The 22,578-nt window shown below is 38.3% G+C and overlaps 3 protein-coding genes across 3 annotated transcripts; 1 reads left to right on the plus strand and 2 right to left on the minus strand.

The window, feature by feature from the left end:
• The first annotated feature begins 2,226 nt into the window (after positions 1-2,226).
• Positions 2,227-3,656, plus strand: Alg2 (alpha-1,3/1,6-mannosyltransferase Alg2). The gene has a single exon (XM_077444220.1). The coding sequence runs from the start codon at positions 2,359-2,361 to the stop codon at positions 3,586-3,588; it is 1,230 nt and encodes a 409-aa protein (XP_077300346.1). The 5' UTR covers positions 2,227-2,358; the 3' UTR covers positions 3,589-3,656.
• Positions 3,657-3,675: 19 nt separating this feature from the next.
• obe (activating signal cointegrator 1 complex subunit obelus) lies at positions 3,676-14,581 on the minus strand. Its single transcript, XM_077444221.1, has 37 exons — positions 14,396-14,581; positions 14,121-14,239; positions 13,739-13,991; positions 13,314-13,649; positions 12,988-13,231; positions 12,747-12,924; positions 11,718-11,866; positions 11,500-11,645; positions 11,226-11,426; positions 10,760-11,139; positions 10,351-10,462; positions 9,988-10,271; positions 9,803-9,908; positions 9,505-9,729; positions 9,349-9,438; positions 9,131-9,275; positions 8,923-9,059; positions 8,665-8,841; positions 8,358-8,583; positions 8,142-8,283; positions 7,956-8,067; positions 7,787-7,878; positions 7,638-7,714; positions 7,349-7,569; positions 6,982-7,274; positions 6,741-6,894; positions 6,531-6,667; positions 6,242-6,458; positions 6,006-6,164; positions 5,791-5,932; positions 5,522-5,712; positions 5,261-5,451; positions 5,011-5,179; positions 4,647-4,934; positions 4,439-4,573; positions 4,164-4,368; positions 3,676-4,089 (listed from the first exon to the last, which is right to left on the minus strand). The coding sequence occupies exons 2-37, from the start codon at positions 14,237-14,239 to the stop codon at positions 3,974-3,976; spliced, it is 6,549 nt and encodes a 2,182-aa protein (XP_077300347.1). The 5' UTR covers positions 14,396-14,581; the 3' UTR covers positions 3,676-3,973.
• Positions 14,582-20,047: 5,466 nt separating this feature from the next.
• LOC143921226 (uncharacterized) lies at positions 20,048-22,024 on the minus strand. Its single transcript, XM_077444436.1, has 2 exons — positions 21,704-22,024; positions 20,048-21,615 (listed from the first exon to the last, which is right to left on the minus strand). Exons 1-2 carry the CDS (start codon positions 21,851-21,853, stop codon positions 20,299-20,301), a joined length of 1,467 nt encoding a protein of 488 aa, XP_077300562.1. The 5' UTR covers positions 21,854-22,024; the 3' UTR covers positions 20,048-20,298.
• Between the last annotated feature and the right edge of the window lie 554 nt (positions 22,025-22,578).

Below are 22,578 nucleotides of genomic sequence, written 5' to 3' on the forward strand. Positions count from 1 at the left end.
CGATCAGCTCAGCCTTGATCGGCAGACGATACTGGAAGTACAGCTTCAGTATACGTCCGGTGAGAAGTGAGGAATTCCTGGTCTCTCTTCGTCGAAGTCAGATCACGTAGCCACGTGGTTGAGTGAGGTTACCATAACCTCTTGAACACGTGCGCGCTAATTTCAAGTCGGACTCCCCCCCCCCTTTTTCTGTCCCCCCTGCTTGATCTCTGTATATACATATATATATAAAATACAGTCACCATACAAACAGAATTATAACCTGTTTTCATTACTATTCAATTTCCCGCCTTTGTCCCGTATCACCCTCACTTACGCACACTGTACGAGAGAGAGAGAGATATACATCGAGCCGAGCCGACAGCAGCAGAGACCAGACCGCAGACGACGACCTGTGGATCCCTTGGAGGAAACCAGCCCCGCCCACGCTTACCACGAGCTTCTACGAAATCGACTTCCGGGGTGCTCTCGAGTTGAACATCCCTGGAGTCGGTACAGCTATTATAAAAATTTTGTAGTATTTTTTGAATTTCTTTAAATGAATAAAACAATGATAACATAATGATACGCCCATTTTACGTAAATATTATTTACTGAAATTACCATAGAGAATTTGACGTATATTTGATTTTCAATCAAATAGTTGATACGGATTAATTTTTTGAAATTTGCTTTGTGTAAATATTATATTTATACTATTTCATTGTTTACCATGTAATTATTTGAAGGTTTGTAGGTAGTTCTTACGGTAAACGGACTACTAGTCATATTGTGGCGGCTCGCTTATACGACATGGTCGAGTTTGGTTGCCTTCCTGCGAGTGGGGACCAACCCGGCTGGGTTCGGAGAGCTGCTACTCACTCTGTCTTCAGCTGTCATATAATAAACACGTGCATTAACATGCCAGTCGTCTCATTCGTTCATCCTCCATACTGGTGACCCCCGACATCGAGCCACGCAGCCTCGATCAATTTCAACATGCCGCTCATCCCTGCCTCGCCGAGCCAGGCGGGGGAAGCTACCCGCCGCGCCCCCATCGCCATCAACACAGCGCGTCGCGGCCCGCGGGTGACAATAAACGAGCAGACACGGCTACCTACCTACCTACCTACCTACCGACGTCCAGCCAACGTCGATGACAGGTGCTTTAAAAAATGGGGGAGCGAATGAGACGACGATCTTGACAGCTGGATGTGGAGTCATGCGCGATCCACTACACATAGAACGGTCATCCAGCACCACAAGATTCATCACACACCACCTCAGCACCATCATCATCATCATCATCATCAAGGCCCCGTCCGTCCCCACGAGCGTCGTCACGCCGAGACGGGCGGTAGCGCTACAACATCTCCACGAGCCACAACGACTCACAGTCCAGCTCGGAGTATCATCAACCACATCGATGCCCCTGCCGCCCCCGCCGCCCCACCAACCGACATCAGCCTCGGAAGAGCGCCGCCGCCGCAGCATCGCATCTCATCGGCGCGACCATCGGACCACCCACCGTCCTGCTCGCGACGTCACCGCCCTCGAATCTACCGACCATTCAGGGCGGTACACCTAGGTACACAGCGGATGACCCACGTCAACAATTTTTTTCTCCCCACGTAATATTTTTTTCTCTTTGTGTAACAATAATTTTTTTCTTTTGTAAAATTTGTTTCTTTGTAATTTTGGTATCGCTGATGCTGGGGGGGGAGTGATGTGGCGGCTCGCTTATACGACATGGTCGAGTTTGGTTGCCTTCCTGCGAGTGGGGACCAACCCGGCTGGGTTCGGAGAGCTGCTACTCACTCTGTCTTCAGCTGTCATATAATAAACACGTGCATTAACATGCCAGTCGTCTCATTCGTTCATCCTCCATAATATTAACTAAATAAAGTGTGAACCAGTCACAGGACAACCGGTCGCTCTAGATCGGTCACACGTGATCACCCGTCACACTAAAACTGGTCACACCCTAAAACTGGTCACGAGAAAACTGGTCACACCCTAAAATCGGTGAAAAGTTTTCACGTGACCGATTTTAGGGTGTGACCAGTTTTCTCGTGACCAGTTTTAGGGTGTGACCAGTTTTAGTGTGACGGATGCTCACGTGTGACCGATCAAAAGCGACCGGTTGTCCTGTGACCGGTTCACATTTGACTAGTAATCACCGAACCAGTTCTTACATATTAATTAAACTTTTGGGTAATGGCCGATATAAGATATTTCATTACCTAATAAATTTGACAGCTGGCATAAACGTCACACTATACTCAACCTAGTGCCGAGACGTCAAACTTTCCCACTCAAATGATCTTTTAACTGTTAATCTTGCTGACTGGGTAGTATGCAATACGCATTACTTCTATAATGGTGAAAGTAATATTTCTTCACCCAGACTTGGGAATCGGAGGAGCCGAACGTCTCGTGCTCGATGCAGCCCTCGCTCTCACCACCAAAGGACACCAAGTCAGCTTCTACACAAACCATCACGACCCTCAACATTGCTTCAAGGAAACTCGTGATGGAACCTTATCTGTAAATGTCGTAGGCTCTTGGATACCCCGCTCAGCGTTCGGGCGTTGCCGAGCATTGTTCGCTTACTTGCGATTTGCATACGCAGCTCTTTACCTCGCCTGGTTTGTCATTCCTAAAGAAAAACCCGATGCAGTCTTCTGTGATCTCATATCTCTGTGCGTACCGCTATTGAAGCTCGCCAAAACCCAATTCAAAGTCGTATTTTATTGCCACTATCCAGACAAGTTACTGACGAATCATGACGGAATTCTAAAGAAAATATATCGAGCCCCAATCGATTGGATGGAAGAAATAAGCATCAAGCAAGCCGATAAAATTCTAGTCAATAGCAAATTTACCGCTGAAGTTTTCAGACAATCGTTCCAAAGCATAAATGTAGCACCTGATATTTGCTACCCATCCATCAATACAAACTACTTCGACAGTACTTCACCAAAACCTATTAGTGATGTAATCAACATTCCAAATGATACATTCTTACTACTGTCAATCAACAGATACGAGCGTAAGAAAAACCTAGCATTGGCACTGAACTGTCTAAATGACTTGCGGTCGAATCTAGGCAGTGAAGAATGGAAAAAAATACATTTAGTCATGGCCGGAGGTTATGATCCCATCAATGTTGAAAATTTAGAGCACTACAAAGAACTGACTGATTTGGCGAATAGACTGAAACTCAACGACAAAATTACGTTTTTGAGATCACCATCAGACGTGCATAAATTGACATTACTTAGTCGTAGCGATGCTGTTGTGTATACGCCTTCGAATGAGCATTTCGGAATTGTCCCGTTGGAAGCTATGTATTTTGCGAAGCCTGTGATCGCTGTCAATTCTGGAGGACCTACGGAAACAGTGATTGATAATGTTACAGGATTTTTATGTGAACCGGATGAAAAAATGTTTGCCAGTTCGATTAAAAAACTTATATTAGATCCAGTACTGAAAAGTGGAATGGGTAAATCGGGAAGAGAGCGATTTAGGAAAACATTTTCATATGATGCTTTCACCACGCAGTTGAACGATATAGTTGATTCTCGATCAAATAAAAAATCACAATGAATCTTATGTGAAAAATTGTTGTCATGTAATGGGTATTTACATATATGTATAATATAGAATATATTTTTTAAATTAAAAAATGGTTTTTAATTATATCTGCATCACAATGTTTATTGGAAACATTTACAAATATAAATAATAAAAAAAATTGTAACATAATACAAATAAATATATTGTTAAAGTATCACAAGTGACATCTATTATGAAATAAAAATTTACAGTTTTATACAAATTTTGTAGGCTACGTCAGTCTTACTATAAATACAAAAAAATGGACTTTTAGTCCATGGCAATAACATATTATTTTGAATTACAATATTACGTATTTATAATAATTATAATAATCGACATGTATAAAAATATATATAAAAATGTACATTTTTTTTTAATCTTCTGAAACATTTTGCTCCATCGGAGCACAGACGTCCAATTGTATATTATATTGTTGATCTAATCCCAAATAACAATCGCTGAGTACATATAGCGTAAGAATAGTTCGACCTATAAAAATAAAAATTAAATTTATACCATTCAAATAAATGAAATAATGGTAAATAAAATACACATTTACAAACCGGTATTAAACGGTGTGAAAAAGTTAATTTGTTGTGATGATTTGGCGCCTCGAACTGAGGCTCGTTTCAAAGCCAACAATTCTTTATGTTCTACTGATCCTAAGGTGAGGAACCAGCTTTCATCTTTGCCTCTCGGAAAACGTGGACAGTGAACAGCGTTAGTTTTGCCACCTTGTCTATGCAGTTCCACAATGAGAGTATAATCCTAAAGCACAAATCAAACATTACAACTCAACATACTACAGTTATTCATCTAAACAACGAACCACCCTTACTTGTCCTGCGTGTACTTTCATCCAACCTTCTCTAGATGGCGGTTGACTAATTATTTTATTCTGCTCCATCGGACTTTCACTCCATGATCCTCTTATACTCAATTTAACATTTAACGTAGGCCAATCACAAATCACCTACAAATTTAACATTGATTTAAAACTGCAAATAATAAACGTTAAAACACACTGACATGTTTATAAAACGTACTTTATATATCTGTTCAATTTGGGAATCGTCAAATTCTTGTCTCAGGTGAGTAGCCAATGCTTCATACTCTCTGAAACACGCCGCTTTCAATCCGGCAGGAAACATGCAAGGGCGATTCAAAGCTCTAGACATCAGGCTGAACAAGTAGAGATGATGAGATTCGACATGTGGAAGAGTCAATAATGGCGATTCTTCAATCCAACGCGCTTGAATTACCATTTGCATTATCTGTTGCGTGTGAAGAGTTGAAACTAACCAACCTTGTTCGGCGCAAGTGTCTATTGTTGCCTTAAAATTTGAGATTAACTTCAATCAAACGATTCTAAAGAGTATACTATGTGTATGTTACAAAACAAAATTTTACTTGTAATATCCTGATTGCTTGGTCTAAAACTGATTTCAGATCGGTTAAATAATCAGTACATGGTAAATGTAGATGTGAAAAATGAGCTTGCAGCAAAAGGAACGTTTTTGTATGAGAAGAATCCAGAGTTAACGGATCAACCGGAACTCTACACAGCTTAGAAAGTTCACTGAAAAATAAATTAAAATTATAAGGGTTTAAATACACGATAAGCATAATGAATCAATTTACAAATATCATAAAATCATACCCATTCATTAAGTCCTCATTGTGTCTAACTGGTAGTTCATTGTATTCATGAGCATCACTAAGAACTCTAAGCAATTCATCGATAGACAATTCTGATTTCAAATTTTCTGTAAAATGCCTCATTGTACGATGCGATAGATAGTAATAAGAAGATATTCTTCCCATCCACGTACCGTTAATAGTTCTTCCATCCTATAAACGAACATTGTTTTAAGAGAAAAAATCACAAGTGTATATAATTAGCATGAATTTCTTGATTTACCTCTTGAATTTCTATACAAGATGCCTCCGCTAACGTATCTAGTGCTTTTTGTATTAAATTGGATAAAAACTTATTGACATCCTGAACTTCTAAAGTTTCTAAATTGTAGTATGACGGATTTTGTAGCAGTCGTCTAAAGAAGTATGTCCATGTTAAATAATCTAAAAGGTCTTGTTTCGATTGTACAGTTCCTAAAAAATATATAAAAATATTTAAATTAGCCAATTTAAGTGTTTCTCATGAATAAATCACCTAAATTTTACACAAACCTGCAACAATTTCAGCATTGACATGATCGGGAAGAACATCTAAAATACTAGACTCAACTGGGAATGGCTCGTATAGGAACTTTTTATAGAAATTCTTTTTTATATCATGCACTAATACAACAGCAACGCCTTGATTATCAAACTAAAATTAAATTAAACTTATGAATAAATTAAATTTTATTTTCATACGTTTGCGTGAAGTAAAAATAATATACCTGAGGCCGACCAGCTCTGCCCATCATTTGTAAAACATCTGTAATTGGCATATCGACATATCGCTTCTGCTTACCGTCGTAATATTCTGTACCTTTAACAACTACAAGATGTGCCGGGAAATTCACACCCCATGCCAAAGTAGCCGTACATATGAGTATCTAAATGAAATTAGAATACAATCAGACATAATCGTTTTATACTAAAAGTTCAAAAAGTAAATCTCTCAAAGTGAAACCTGAATTTTTTGATTAACGAACAATTCTTCAACTGTCTTTCTATCCCTATCTTGCAAGCCAGCATGATGGATACCTATTCCGAAAGCTAGTGTGAGCTTCAAATTAGCTTCTTTGACATTTAATAAAATTTGCTCCATTTCTTCCTCCCGTATGTGCAAGAATTGTTTCGGGTTATCTTCGGAAGCCAAGTAAGCAATTAAATCCAATGCCGTCAATCTAAAAATATACATTATAAATAATAACGAATTAATTAATCAATCAAAAATGAAAACACGGGTTGATTTTTACCTTGTCTGCCTCCTACTGGATACGAATACGAGAGCTGGCGAATTCGGAGAATGTTGACGGATAGCTTGGAATGTGGGTTTATTCATTGAAAGCATACGAGGACAATAATGTCGGCCAGCATGTCCTGATATATGGACCTATAATGCAGATAATTATGTATACAACAAGCAAAACTAATCAACAATAATAACCATTTGTTGAAGAACTGACCTCTAGAGGAACTGGTCTGACTGAAGGTCTAAAATTGTACAGACCCATAGCTCCGATGCCGAGCCAATTAGCTAAATCTTTAGCGTTTGCCAATGCTGTCGATAATCCAACTATTCGCAAAGTGCGTGCCGTATGCGATGCGATGAAATTAGTTCTATTATGTTGATAAGAAATAAAACGTATGACGGAATAAGGCAATTAAGTGACAATGTGTATATTGTAAACTCATTTATATACAAACCTTGAAACAATTACTTCTAAAACGGGTCCTCTATCTTCCCCCAACAAATGAATCTCATCGATTACTATCAAAGCCACATCTTTAACATAATTCCTAGTTTGCCACGATCTACTGATACCATCCCATTTCTCCGGAGTCGTCACAATAACGTGAGACTCTTTAATTGCTCTTATATCGGGCGACGTATCTCCAGTCAATTCTACGACTTTCTTTCCTATTTTCTTTTCTAACCGAACTTTCCAATCGTTCATTCGTTCTCTTACCAGAGCTTTCAACGGTGCTATATATACTACCTGTAAAAATATATGCCCAAAATGAATAGATATTAAATTATAGATGTATCATTTTTAATGTATTCATTACTAACTTTGCATTTAGGATACTGTTTGAAAACTCTAAACATTGCTATTTCGGCTGCTATTGTTTTACCGGATCCGGTTGGAGCACCGAGAAGTACGTTATTATCTGTATGATACAGACAGTGGAAAATTTGAGTTTGAATCGGATTAAAATGCGTAAATGAATATAGATTTTCGAAAATGGGATCTTTGAGAGCAGTCACAGGGAGCGGTTGCAATTCCAAAAGATCTAAACAATAACATAAGAATCAATACAACTATATTAATATAATAATAAATCTATATAATAATAAATACCTGTATGGGGAGGGTGACTTTCTGGCAAAATAAGATGCTGAAAACTCAACGGCAAATATGTTTGTGAACCCAACCATCTATTTAAAAATAAAAATTGTTAATCAAATCTACGAGTATTTTTTTATTTATTAGGATTGATTTAAAAGTACCTATCGGATGTAGCTCGGACGTAATATTGAGGTGGTAATGGTTCAGTCAAAGGTATAGTTATTATGAGCTCTTGAGGTTCACGTGAATATACCTTTAAAATATTTATATGTTCTTTAATTTATATTCATTCTGTTTATTATTTTTAAATATAAAATAAATTCAACTCACTTGTTTTCTAGTAATAAGAAAATGTTCTGAATGATACATGAAATTACTTTCAGGATCTTCTATCCAAATCCAAAACGCTTCTGAAGTTTTTCCATGAACTCTGTCATTCCATCTGATAAAGAATGTCGCATATTAATTAAAAAATAATTCAAACATAAATCAATAAAAGATGAAAAATAAACATACCTGAAATTCGGACTGATTTGCAATTTAATTTTTAAAATAGTCCTAGTAATGGGATGTAAACTGGCTTCCATTTCGAGCAAGGGAAATTCTTCTGCACACCTTTTGACATTTCCTGCCATGTTTGGATTTCTAAGTACTTGCGCTGAAAATGCATATATTGAATAAGATGTTAAATCTATTTTTAAAATAAAATAACAATCGACAAATAAAAAGTACCGAGTTCTTTAACATCCATTTCTCTAATGTCTTCTACGCTCATATTCCTCGCTTCAATTTTTTCAATGATTCCAAAAGGAAGAATGCGAAATTGTCTCATAGGACTTTCAGAGTCCCATTGCTGAAGCTCTAACATTTTAGACAAGATAAGAAACCTGCCAGCCATTACTGGATTATTCCGACGTAAAACGATATCGAAAAGTGCACGAGTTATCCTCACAGCATTCTGCAAACAAGTTTATAAAATATAATCAATAATTCCAAACAATATTAATACACTGATAAAAATACATATTGTAAAATTTACCTGACTAATATAAGACAAATCAGAAATCAAAGAGAACGATTTCACATTTCCTCTGGATAAATATGTCTGAATCAGAATATTAACTTTGCCATGTAGATTTTCAGTTCCGCCTCCGACAGACACTTCGCAATTATCCGAAGACAGTTGATCTAATTCTGTCAGCTCATCGTCTCGAACCTATAAAAAATTTCATATTAATCAACACGTCAAAACATTGTATTCACTAAATCACTACACTGTTATAAGATATTTCATTACTTTCAATTGTTGAAACTCTTGCGCGTGCGAAATCATAGTCAAAACATCTCCTTCTCCCATGATTGGTTTCATCATATCATTGAAAACTTCAACGGTGTCATATTTTATATAGAAATAACTGGCAGTTCGTCCAAGATCTGAAAAATAAAAATCCGAAATTAATGTCATACTGTAAGAGCACTGATTTTAAGTAATTATAAAAAGTTACCAGTTATGTTGAGATCGCCAGTTCTTTCGCTAAATCTTATCATACAAGCTTTATCCAAAGCCATCGCTGACGATTTAATTAAGTCGCGTCTTTTCTTTTCTAAGGTCGGGTCTTCTTGTATATCCCCATAATTGAGACCATATACCTACACGTGTAAATAATATAAACAATAAAAAAGTATAAAAATTCAAATATATAAAACTAGCATAATAACTCACTAAAGGATTTATCTTCATTCGAACAAAGAGATAAGTATAACTCAACCATTCAATGGCCTCTTCTACATTTGCAATAGTACCCAAGCAAACCTAAATCATAAAATGTATTAACACAAAATATTTATCAAGTATATTAACAATATCATAAAAAACTACCTCAGCATTGAGATTATCAGCCAAACAAGAAATAAAGTTACTTTCAATTGGAAATTGGTTAGTTAACAATGAAAGATAATGCGACAGCTTATCATGAGACGTTATAATGATACCAGTGCCTGATTTATCGAATTGGGGTCTTCCAGCTCGACCAAATATTTGCAAGACATCGAGAATGCCCAAATTTATAAATGAACCTTGTTTTGAGTCATAAATTTCAGTACCCTGAAAAAAAAATGCAATCAATTATATTAATACTTACATTTAAATTAAAAAATACTTATTAAAATAAAAATACCCTAATGATGACAGCATGAGCTGGTAAATTGACACCCCAAGCTAGCGTAGACGTACAGACGAGAACTTTGACATAACCTTCAGAGAAGAATTTTTCTACCATATTTCTGCAACATTTTCAATACAAATGCTCATGGATTGAACGATATTTTGTAACCATCAGAATTACGAAGAAACGAATCATACCTATCGCTTCTCAACATGCCAGCATGATGGCAAGCGAATCCAAATTGAAACAGATCGGCGAGTTGTCTGTTCTTTCCTTTAGCTATTACCCGTTTAGCATTTTCCAAACCGATAGTATTCTCGGGTTCAAAGGACTGTATCTGTCCTTTATTTTGAGCCATCTCTTTCAAGACCATAGCCGTCCTGTTAGTTGCGTTTCTTGCGTGCACAAACACCATCACTTGATGTCCCTTTTGTACCATATCATACACTTTATCGTAGCATACTGCATCCATATCAGACATCTATAAAATTAAAATTCATATTTTAGAACAAATTATAAGAACATCGAATGTTTATCATATAACCACGAATAGCCTTTACCTGTTGTAAAGGCTTACTATTTTTAATTCCAATGAATGTCTGCGATAACGGAACCGGTCGAAAACGAGAATCAAAAAAGAATAGTCCAATATGTGGATTAACACGTAAAAATCTGAAAGAATAAATAGAACACAATAAGAAACTTTCTACATATATTATAATATTTAAGAGGACGCAGAATCAACTGAGGAAATTAATAAAGCTCTCCGTTTTGATATAGTAAATGATTCAGAAAGCGCTGAATGATTGACGTTTAAACACTTTCAAGTAAGAGAGCTTGATTCAATATAATACAAAGCATTTCCATAAAAATTAATTTGTTTTTTAATCAATTCAAACGCTCAAATGGAATAGCATTCTGAAATACATCAGTCAATTTAATGCCTCTTTATAATGTGATCGATGATACCTCGCAACATCTAAATAATTCGGTAGCGTAGCTGAAAGCCCAACAATACGTATCATACTTTGAGATGATTCAACTTGACGGAGCGTTCTAGCTACTAGAGTTTCTATGACTGGTCCTCGGTCGCCATGCAGCAAATGCACCTCGTCAATAATCAACAAACGCACTAGTGAAGTGAGAGCAACATCACCAGTTCCTTTACGAGTCACAACATCCCACTTTTCAGGCGTAGTAACGATCATTTGCGTCTGATGGATTTCGGTCTTGGTCAGCTGCATATCGCCGGTCAACTCCTTGACAACAATACCTAAACTGCTTAATTTCTTTCCAAAATTGGCCGTCATTTCAGCAGCTAAAGCCTTCATAGGAGCTATATACACAATCTGAATAAAAAAAATTACCATTTTTACACCACGAAAGTTAAATACATACATTACATACGAATAAAGCAAGTGAAATTCATTATAACCTTAAATTTGTTTATCATTATAACGTTGTTTTCAATGTGCTGTCGAATCTGATGAACGATAGTTAACATGGCTACGTTAGTCTTACCGGCACCAGTCGGTGCACAAATTAGCAAGTTTTCATTTGTGTTATAAGCTGTGGAGAATACCACTGATTGTATCCGATTGAGGGTTTTCGTACCTTCAAAAGCAGATTGACCGATCTGAAATCAATTTAATTTTATGCGCTTATTATACAAAAATAAAAATAACGCCCGTATGCAAAATAAAACCTACTTCGTCTAGTGATGATATTGAAATTAGATTTTTTCCGACTTCGATCGGTGCAGGATCGCTGAGTGGTATTCTAACTTCTTCGTATATATTGGTATTGATGCGTTCGATGGTTTCGGGCAACATTATCTTTGCACCTCCAATGAAACCTTAAATACGATTTATGATGAAATTTCATATTAAAAATATACACGTCGAATTTCGTAAAGTATGAAAACCACCTGCATTAAGTTTAGACTCGAGTTGTACATCGTATACATTTGGGTAAGCTATCTTCTGCGCGGATACCCTTTGCCTTTCAAATTTGAAGGAAGTTGAAGTAGTAGGAAATGATACAACATTATTAGCGGGTGCTATCAGAGAAGATATTCTACAAAAAAATGAATGCATGATTACACATGTCAATAATACGTATAGTACTCTTTAAGGTCTATTTATATTATCCAGCACTACACATCAGCACGTTCAGACAAGTTTTGACTGAGTGCAAAGCCTAATCGGCTTACATATACATTACAGAGAACGACGATATGGCACAATACTGCTTGCGTCGTATCAATATTGTCACAATATGACGTTTCCGAAAATATTCATATGCACATATGCACTTTCGTTAGTACGGGTGCACTCGCCACTGAGACGTCACGTCATTCGTGAATATTTCCGAAAAGAAAACTAGTTCTGCTTGAAACGTTTCGGTGTCATTTACTGCTGTATAATATTGTTACGTACACCGCCGAGTAACTGCAATCGGATTAGGCCGAGTAGCATCCCAGAGACTGTGTGACCGTTATAATTGGTTTCAAGGATTATCTCCAGACTAAGTGCAAGTAGGCTAAACAATGGCCACCGAATTGGTCCCTTCTCAGAAGTGACCGATAGCGTGGGATTGAGTGTCGTGGGAATACATATCCGGGTACATGCCTAAACAATAGGGGAGTAACCGAACGTCGAAGATGCCCTGAGCGACCTATCCGTTATAAGGCGGTACTTAGGCGATATCAAGGCATTCTGGACGGAGCACTACCAGTGTGTGTATCTCCTTAATCACCAATAAATGCTGTTTAACGACTTTGGCCTTTTACTTAGATCCTCCACCCACCCCTACGCAACAATATGAATAGATATTGTAGGTTATTGCTGTTACATCTGCGCCACATACATATGATCGAACATAATACAAACATATCAGTCGGTTGTGCTGTGTCAGTATAAACAGACCTTAAATATTGCAATGATATTAAATATACCTTTTCTCTCTCAAATAAGCAGGATTAAACTCATACTCATCGTCATCATCGTCGTCTCTGTTTTTGGATATTTTAGCATTCTTTTTACCTTCTTTACGCATCTGTTTCATTTGTTGCTTTTCTTGTTCCGAATATACTATAACTTGGGATAGGTAATGGGGTTGCGGTCGATCTGCAACTAATGTTTGAATTTTTGATTAAAAGTTGATTAAAATAAAATTAATGTAACAAAATGACTAACCATCTGTATTTGTTGTTTTTAATCCACCACTAACTATGGAGTTCCGATGTTGTAAGACATCTTGAATGAATTCAAATCGGTCAAAGCCGAGAAGATCAAACAGATCATTTTGAAGCTCTATGTCTGATTTCGTCGACTGCAATGCTGTTATAATGGAATTCAAAAATTCACCGCTTGACACTCCGCTAGGGTTGCCGCTAATGTAGTATTTTTGTAATTGAACATCCAACCATGATCTATCGTACTGTAAGCATGTTTGAATAAATTAAGTTGTGTTGTGATAATTGCACCATAATATTGTAATATGAGAAATATTCTTATCTCACCTGTGTTGAATCATCACTATTCTTTTGATGATATGCACTGTTGTTATTGTGATTGTGGTTTTTTATAGGTTTTGAACTGCCGGCTTGATTCGCTTTGGTAGTATCCAAAGTTTTATTATATTTCATACTAAAATTATCAATCACGTCTTTGGTTGCAGAAATTTTTTCCGTCAAATTGGACAATTTCGACGTGTCTTTTTGGTAAGACAAAGATGTTGAAAAGTTGCAAGGTATTCCTTCGCCCCACTCCTTCGTAGAATTACGAACTTCTAGTGAATTTTTTTCAATAATTGTTCTACATTTATCCGATAGTTGAGACGAAATTTCTACTACAATCTAAAATACAAAAATAAATAAATATATATGTATTACTTAAAAGTAAATTCCAAAACATGAAAAGATGGTTCAATAATATATGTACTTACTTCACATATTTTATTAGCGGCTGCGCTGGTGACTTTTCCAAACATTTGTTTCATTTCTGATAGGTGTTTCAACATAACAATATGTTCATTAAAAAATAAACGTAAAAGGAATACGCTGGCATCGTCTACAATTTCTTGAGGTTGTTCCGAACCGACCAGCTCCTCCGTTGTAGATCGTAGTAATTTAAGTTTTTCCGACAACTCAGGATTTGATTCATTGACGAGGCGATAAATGTCTTTCCAAAGTAAAACTCTAAAATAATATATAAATATATAAGCTATTCAGAACCAAAACGAAGTTGACATATGTACTTACATATCCATTATAGTCGCAATAAAGGTTCTAGTATTAATAATAACGAAATAAAAAAAATTAAAATACCTATTATTTTGTTTTGACTTTGTAAGTCTATGTTTGAGAACATCCGTCGGTTTCAATTGCCGAACGGGAGCAATCGATAAATGAGCTCGAAACGATCGCGAAATCCTTGGGAGATCCATCTTCGAAAAAAAGATACAAATACGATTAAATAATTTATTTTTTATTTAACAAATCAATCAATAGAACTCGATAAACTTAATCGGTTAAAGTTACATATATACACCAAAATATGGTGCAATATTCAAAGCTGTAAAAATTATCTGGGCTTAACTTACATTAACACGTTGACAGCGCCGGTTGTTGTCGGCGATTAATATGATTAATTTAATTAATAAAAAGTAATTGTGATTGGAGCTTGAAGTGTAGAGAGGAGACGGTCAGGTGGAGATGACAGTACAGGTGGCAGCGATCGAGTGCTCCTTTGACAGCCACATGCAGTGCTGCCACAACGTAGAAAACATTGGTCATTTTCAACACTTGTCACACTGAGATTTAATGTACAAAATTTTGAACACATAATAAACCATAACAAAATCAAAATGAGCAGCAAGCAAACTAAGGAGCTAGGTAAGAACAATCTTTACTAATTTTTGATTAACAAAATGATTACTTGTCTACATACTATTTTAAATAAAATAAATAAACGGTTCGGTGATTACTAGTGTAGGAATCTCGTCGTCGTCATCGTCATCGAAACCTTCGAGAATATTCCGCAACAACAAAATACATCGAGCGGAACAGCATCAAGCATTCCAGAAAATACTACGCCTCGACAAAAGTGCATTCCTCTTGTACGCATCAACAAACTAAATGCTCGTACGACCACTTCCATCAAGCATTCCAGAAAATTCGACGCCTCGACGAAAACAAAATTCCTCTCGTACGCGTCAATAACCACTTCCATCAAGCATTCCAGAAAATTCGACGCCTCGACGAAAACAAAATTCCTCTCGTACGCGTCAATAACCACTTCCACCAAGCATTCCAGAAACCATATAAAAGGAGGTACAACCCAAACAACGCCAGTCGACCCACAACAGCAAGCGTCGACACACAGCACCAGACCAGTCGACCCAGAGCAGCAAGCGTCGACACACAGCAGCAGACCAGTCAACATACAGCTCCTGACCAGCCACCACTACACTACGCGGACTTGGAAGATCAACCAGCCGGACGAGCCAGCAACACACTGCCGTATCCAGAGACCTTCCGTACATAGCTGAATGCTGAGCCAGCGACACTCTACCATATCCAGAGACCGCTGAACGACATACTTTTGCCCACAAATACCATACCTTTGTACAACCATAGGCAAACAATAAAACTTTATAAAACTAGCACAACAGTGTTTCGTTAGGCCGGGATACGGTCAACACACATGTAACCCGCCTACATTGGTACTACCCCGACGTGATCTACGCAACCTTCTGATCATCCAACAGCGCTGTCAACACATCGCTACCCCGCCTACATTGGTGACCCCATCTTTGAACCACACAACAGTGTTTCGTTAGGCCGGGATACGGTCAACACATCGCTACCCCGCCTACATTGGTGACCCCATCTTTGAACTACGCAGCCTTCATAGCAGTCAACAGCGCAGTCAACACGGCAGCCCACAGTGCAGCCTCCACAACAACCAACAGCCGCCACGACAGCAGTCAACAGCGCAGTCAACATAGCAGCCCACAGCGCAGCCTACATAGCAGCCCACAGCGCAGCCTACATAGCAGCCCACATCGCAGCCTACATAGCAGCCCACATCGCAGCCTACATAGCAGCCCACAGCGCAGCCTACATAGCAGCCCACAGCGCAGCCTACAAAGCAGCCAACAAACGCCACGACAAGGCAACAGCCAGAAGCCTTCACGCAACCGCAAGCTTCATGCAACCGCAGACTTCACGCAACCGCAGTCTACAACGCAACCCTCAACGCAGACTTCAAACGCAGTCCGCTACATGTCCCCACAACTAGTGACCATGTCAAACAACTCCGCAGCTTTCGCCACAACAAGACGCAACCCGGAGACAACAACCAAATAGATCCACTACTGTTGATCCGCCAGCACCGCTCATCACACCTCCGATGAGTCATCACCTCGATGAGCCCACGCAGGACGCCGCAGCCTGCACAACAGCACCGTCCAGACCGACACAAACCTTCACTACCATTGTAACGACCGAAACAGTAACATGGTGTGAAAGTACATATGGACCAGCTACCAACACAACCCGCTGTTGAGTCAACCCACTCCAGCACAACCGGCGAAACAAATCGCCACTGAGCCAACTAGCTCCAACACAACACAGCCGCTGTCGAGACAACTAACTCCAGCACAATCAGCAAAACGCCTGCACAACAACACCGTCCAGACCACCAACCTTGACTATCAACGTAGCCTAGACAGAATAAGCAACATGGTAGAAAAGAACAACTCGGACTGGTACGCAAAACGAGACCCGCTGTCGAGACAACCGACTCCAGCACAACCAACGAAGACCAGCACTCAACGCACTTCGCTAACCAACAGTCTCCACACAAATCCCGCTGTCGAGACAACTAACTCCAGCACAACCAACGAAGACCAGCACTCAACGCACTTCGTCAACCAACGTTCTTCACGCAAGATCCGCTGTCGAGACAACTAACTCCAGCACAACCAACGAAGACCAGCACTCAACGCACTTCGTCAAACAACGTTCTTCACGCAAGACCCGCTGCCGAGACAACTAACTCCAGCACAACCAACGAAGACCAGCACTCAACGCACTTCGTCAACCAACGTTCTTCACGCAAGACCCGCTGCCGAGACAACTAACTCCAGCACAACCAGCAAAACAGTCACGCGAATGACTCCACGCAGAACACAGCAGCCTGCACAACAGCACCATCCAAGCCATCACAAACCTTCACTACCAACGCAGCTCGCCCAAAATAAGCAACCTGGTAGAGAACAAGACTTGGACCGGCATGCAACACAAGACCCGCTGTCGAGACAACTTTCTCCAGCACAACCGGACAAACAACGACGCCATCGAGTCAATAGACTCCAACACATCAAGATTCCCACAAAATCACACACATCGTTAACACTCACCGGAGAGCCATGTAGGAATCTCGTCGTCGTCATCGTCATCGAAACCTTCGAGAATATTCCGCAACAACAAAATACATCGAGCGGAACAGCATCAAGCATTCCAGAAAATACTACGCCTCGACAAAAGTGCATTCCTCTTGTACGCATCAACAAACTAAATGCTCGTACGACCACTTCCATCAAGCATTCCAGAAAATTCGACGCCTCGACGAAAACAAAATTCCTCTCGTACGCGTCAATAACCACTTCCATCAAGCATTCCAGAAAATTCGACGCCTCGACGAAAACAAAATTCCTCTCGTACGCGTCAATAACCACTTCCACCAAGCATTCCAGAAACCATATAAAAGGAGGTACAACCCAAACAACGCCAGTCGACCCACAACAGCAAGCGTCGACACACAGCACCAGACCAGTCGACCCAGAGCAGCAAGCGTCGACACACAGCAGCAGACCAGTCAACATACAGCTCCTGACCAGCCACCACTACACTACGCGGACTTGGAAGATCAACCAGCCGGACGAGCCAGCAACACACTGCCGTATCCAGAGACCTTCCGTACATAGCTGAATGCTGAGCCAGCGACACTCTACCATATCCAGAGACCGCTGAACGACATACTTTTGCCCACAAATACCATACCTTTGTACAACCATAGGCAAACAATAAAACTTTATAAAACTAGCACAACAGTGTTTCGTTAGGCCGGGATACGGTCAACACACATGTAACCCGCCTACATTGGTACTACCCCGACGTGATCTACGCAACCTTCTGATCATCCAACAGCGCTGTCAACACATCGCTACCCCGCCTACATTGGTGACCCCATCTTTGAACCACACAACAGTGTTTCGTTAGGCCGGGATACGGTCAACACATCGCTACCCCGCCTACACTAGTCAAATGTGAACCGATCACAGGACAACCGGTCGCTCTAGATCGGTCACACGTGATCACCCGTCACCATACAAATAGAATGCATAGAATGGTCATTGTTAATGACGCGCATGAATGCGTAAATGCGCATGCGCGAATGGAGTATGAATACGTCCATATAATGTACCAAAGAATACTATCCGCACTTGCATGACACCTGCAGGATACGGGTCGTTCTGGATAGGTATGAACAGACCTTTAAAGCGAGCCATCGAAGAGAGAGACGGAAAGTCAGAAGAGAGACAAGAGAGAGAGAGTGAGAGACGAAGTTTAGCAAACATCATAACAAACTCTGCCGCGCAGAGTTTTTGTCACAACATTTTTGGAGGCTGAGAGCGATTCTATGCATTCTACTTCTATGCCCGTCACACTAAAACTGGTAACGAGAAAACTGGTCACACCCTAAAATCGGTCAACCAGTTTTCTCGTGACCGATTTTAGGGTGTAATCAGTTTTCTCGTGATCAGTTTTAGTGTGACGGGTGATCACGTGTGACCGATCTAGAGCGACCGGTTGTCCTGTGACTGGTTCACATATGACTAGTAGTCCGTTTACCAAATAAACACACGTACTAAGCATTTACAACCAACAATAAAGAGAATTGATTTACAGCTGAACTAATGTGGCGACCTTTTCGGTTAGAAATATGAGTGTACTTAGAGATTCTACTTGATATACTGTGTGTATCTCCATACAAAGGACAAGTTGCCGAGCATAGCATCCCCGATCCTTTGGCGTGTCTATAGTGTAGGCACGTAGGTCTACCCGCACTCGCCCCGTTCTGTGAGAACTCACTTACTGTGTCCCGTTAGCCTAATCCGGGGTTTCTATTGTTAACCCACGAATGCACTTGGACTAGATACTCTCCCTCATGTTCCCACGTTACAATATTTATTGTGATGAATCACATCCCCACAGGCCCCATCAGTGAAATTATAATTTTTGACCGTTGAATGATATTGAAATTCAAATCCCAACTTAAGATTATTTTGTAGAATGATTTACGATTCATTTTCAACTTCCAATATCGACAAAATAAAGCTTTTATTCATTTTCAACTTCCAATATCGACTTACCAATTCTCAAAATTTGCCCATGCTTTTATATAAAAATCTTGAATGTCCCTCGGTCTGTATTTTCAGTAGAACTGCTGGGTCGCGGTTTGTCCATAATATATGTACATACATAGAGGCAGTAGTTTCATCCCAAATTTTTTTCGTCCAAGGCACATGAAAGTTCATTAAATTTTGCAAGATTTTCAATATTCTCAAGATTTTGACAAAAATTATATGAATTTTTAGATTAAATAACGGGGTAAGCGTTGATGATAAACAAGCTTTGTCGTAGTGAGAACCGATTCGGGTTGTTGGTTGTAAAGAATATGGAGAAGTTCAGTGATGATAAACAAACTTTGCTGTGGTGTGAGCTGATTCAGATACGAATCATTTGCTTCACTGACATTGAGAAGTGAATTTGTAATTATATTGTTACATCCATACTCACTACCTGAGTAAATTCATTGTACAATTTCACAGTAACATATAATATATAAAGAATGAAGTCTCTGTCACCGCCAAACATTAAATATTATATTCCGATACATATGGTGGTCGGAATATCCATCTAGCTGCCTTATTGTTAAACTTGGTTCAATCAAACAATTTAGATGTGATTTATGAACCCATTTCATGTAGTCGGTAGTTTAATGAATAGTCACAAAATCTATTTTTTGTTAAAAAATATTTAATTTTATTGATAAATAATAATGGGGTCTCGCTATAAAGAACCAATTTAAAAATTTAATATTTTATATATAATACATATGTTTACCAAAAGTATCTCAATTTCATCCAATACGTAAAAATTATTACATTTAAAATAAATCAAATGCGAAAGCCAAACAATAGATTTGTGTATTTAATTTTCAATTATTATTTTTCTTAAAATTACTTAAATAAACTGCAATGAGAAGACATGTCATGTGAGGGTTGCGCCAGAAACATGATTGCAGGCATGTGGCCAAAATTTAAGAATATTAACAGTATATTTATATAATAACCAATGTTTTGGAACATACATGTTCATATGTATGTTGTTATTATTCCATTTTATGAGTTTTTTTATGTCGCACAAGGTAATTTTAAACACATGTCGCTTTGCGTGGTTCTATCAATTTGCAGTTTTTATGTGACTTGAGGTTAGATTTTTGAGTAAATGATTTTAAACAAATTTCACACTTGTAAGGCTTTTCCCCCGTGTGAGATCTTAAATGTATCACAAGTTCATATTTATGAATAAATGGTTTTAAACAAATGTCACATTTGTATGGTTTTATCCCAGAATGCAATTTTATATGTGACCCGAGGCTAGATTTTTGAGTAAATGATTTTAAACAAATTTCACACTTGTAAGGTTTTTCCCCGGTGTGAGATCTTAAATGTAACAAAAGTTCATATTTATGAATAAATAGTTTTAAACAAATTTCACATTTGTGTGGTTTTATTCCAGAATGCAATTTTTTATGTGACATGAGGATAGATTTTTTAATAAATGATTTTAAACAAATTTCACACTTATAAGGTTTTTCCCCCGTGTGAGATCTTAAATGTAACACCAGTCCATAGTTATAAACGAATGATTTTAAACAAATGCTACATTTGTGTGGTTTTGTCCCAGTGTGTAATATTTTATGTGCCTCGAGGCCAGATTTATGAGTAAATGATTTTGAACAAATATTACATTTGTACGATTTTATCCCAGTATGCAGTTTGCTATGTGACTTGAGGTTAGATTTTTGAGTAAATGATTTTAAACAAATTTCACACTTGTAAGGCTTTTCCCCCGTGTGAGATCTTAAATGTGCCACAAGTGCATTTTTATGAACAAATGATTTTAAACAAATGTCACATGTGTGTGGTTTTATCCCAGTATGCAATTTGTTATGTGACCCAAGGCTAGATTTTTGAGTAAATGATTTTAAACAAATTTCACACTTGTAAAGCTTTTCCTCCATGTGAGATCTTAAATGTGATACAAGAGCATTTTTATAAACAAATGATTTTAAACAAATGTCACATGTGTATGGTTTTATCCCAGTATGCAATATTTTATGTGCCTCAAGGGCAGATTTATGAGTAAATGATTTCAAACAAATGTCACATTTGAACAGTTTTTCTCCGGTATGTGATATTTTGTGTAGAACAAGTTCAGATTCACTGGGAAATGGCTTTAAACAAATTTCACTATTCTTTGGGTGAGTTGTCGGTAGTGAAGGCTCATCGTCCCAAATTAGATCTTCCAACAAAACTTCTTCAGTCTTGATCTTCAAACAATCATCTAACCTCAGTTGGGACGTTTCGTTACTTCGAAAACAAGCCTTTCGAAAGCTGATTAACAATTCCAGATTGGTCCTACACGAAAGACACACCGTGTCAGGCAACCCGTCGCCTCTTTTAACCTGCAGATGAAAAAAAGTAGGATTAAGCGATGAGAAGAGTTTAACCAATTGGGTCTAAAATAATTGTAACTTGTAACCAGCAACCGACATGAATTTGACAGCAGGTCCGAATGCGTTGCACCAAATGCTCTGAGTGAGGATCGCTGAAGATCGAGACGGAAGACTCGGTCGGAGCTGATTCAAGACAAAGCCTGCACTCCATCGTCTCTGTATTTAACCTGACCAGCGACTGACTCATCGCAACTAAATATGTAGATCGACTGGTCTCGGTTTTGTTATATTTTAGAATTCTAGGTAAATCCAGTATTTATATCAATAAATTTGACAGCAAATTGCAATGCAGTAGGCTTGTGTAATTCGCGAACGAGCTAGGTCGTAAGAGCGCTCCCACAGGTGAACTAATCGAACTAGTTGCCTCATGCTGCGTACGGACCAAACCAACGACGATTTTGGTCCAACGATTTAACCATCAGGATAAAACCAGTAGCGTACAAAATATCGAAATAAAAATTAAATTTAAAAATTGAAATTAAATATCAAAATTAAAAATATTATTATTATATTAAAATTAAATTCAAATATCAAAATAAAATTATAAACAATATATTAAAATTAAAATAAAATATTGAAAGTTAAAACAGAACATGCCCAATTTAAATAAATTTTCGAGATTGACCTAAAATTAGATCATCAACAATCACATACAGATAATCCTCGACTTTTGTTTGTCGAAGATGTTTTGACTTACGTAGATACGCACTAAGATCGAAAAAAAAATCAAAGAATTATTATTTTTACTTCCCCGTAATGCGCAGTTACTGAGCATATATCATGTGTTAGTATGGGTGACCGAGTGATGGTTTCAACCCGAGACGTTGTCGGTTTTATCAAAGGAAATTTTTTTGTCTTCAATTGTTTCTCTCGTCGAAATAAATCAATTAATTAAATCATTTCAGAGGTAAA

The sequence above is a fragment of the Arctopsyche grandis genome, chromosome 13, assembly GCF_051622035.1.
Source record: "Arctopsyche grandis isolate Sample6627 chromosome 13, ASM5162203v2, whole genome shotgun sequence".
Lineage (NCBI taxonomy): Eukaryota > Metazoa > Arthropoda > Insecta > Trichoptera > Hydropsychidae > Arctopsyche > Arctopsyche grandis.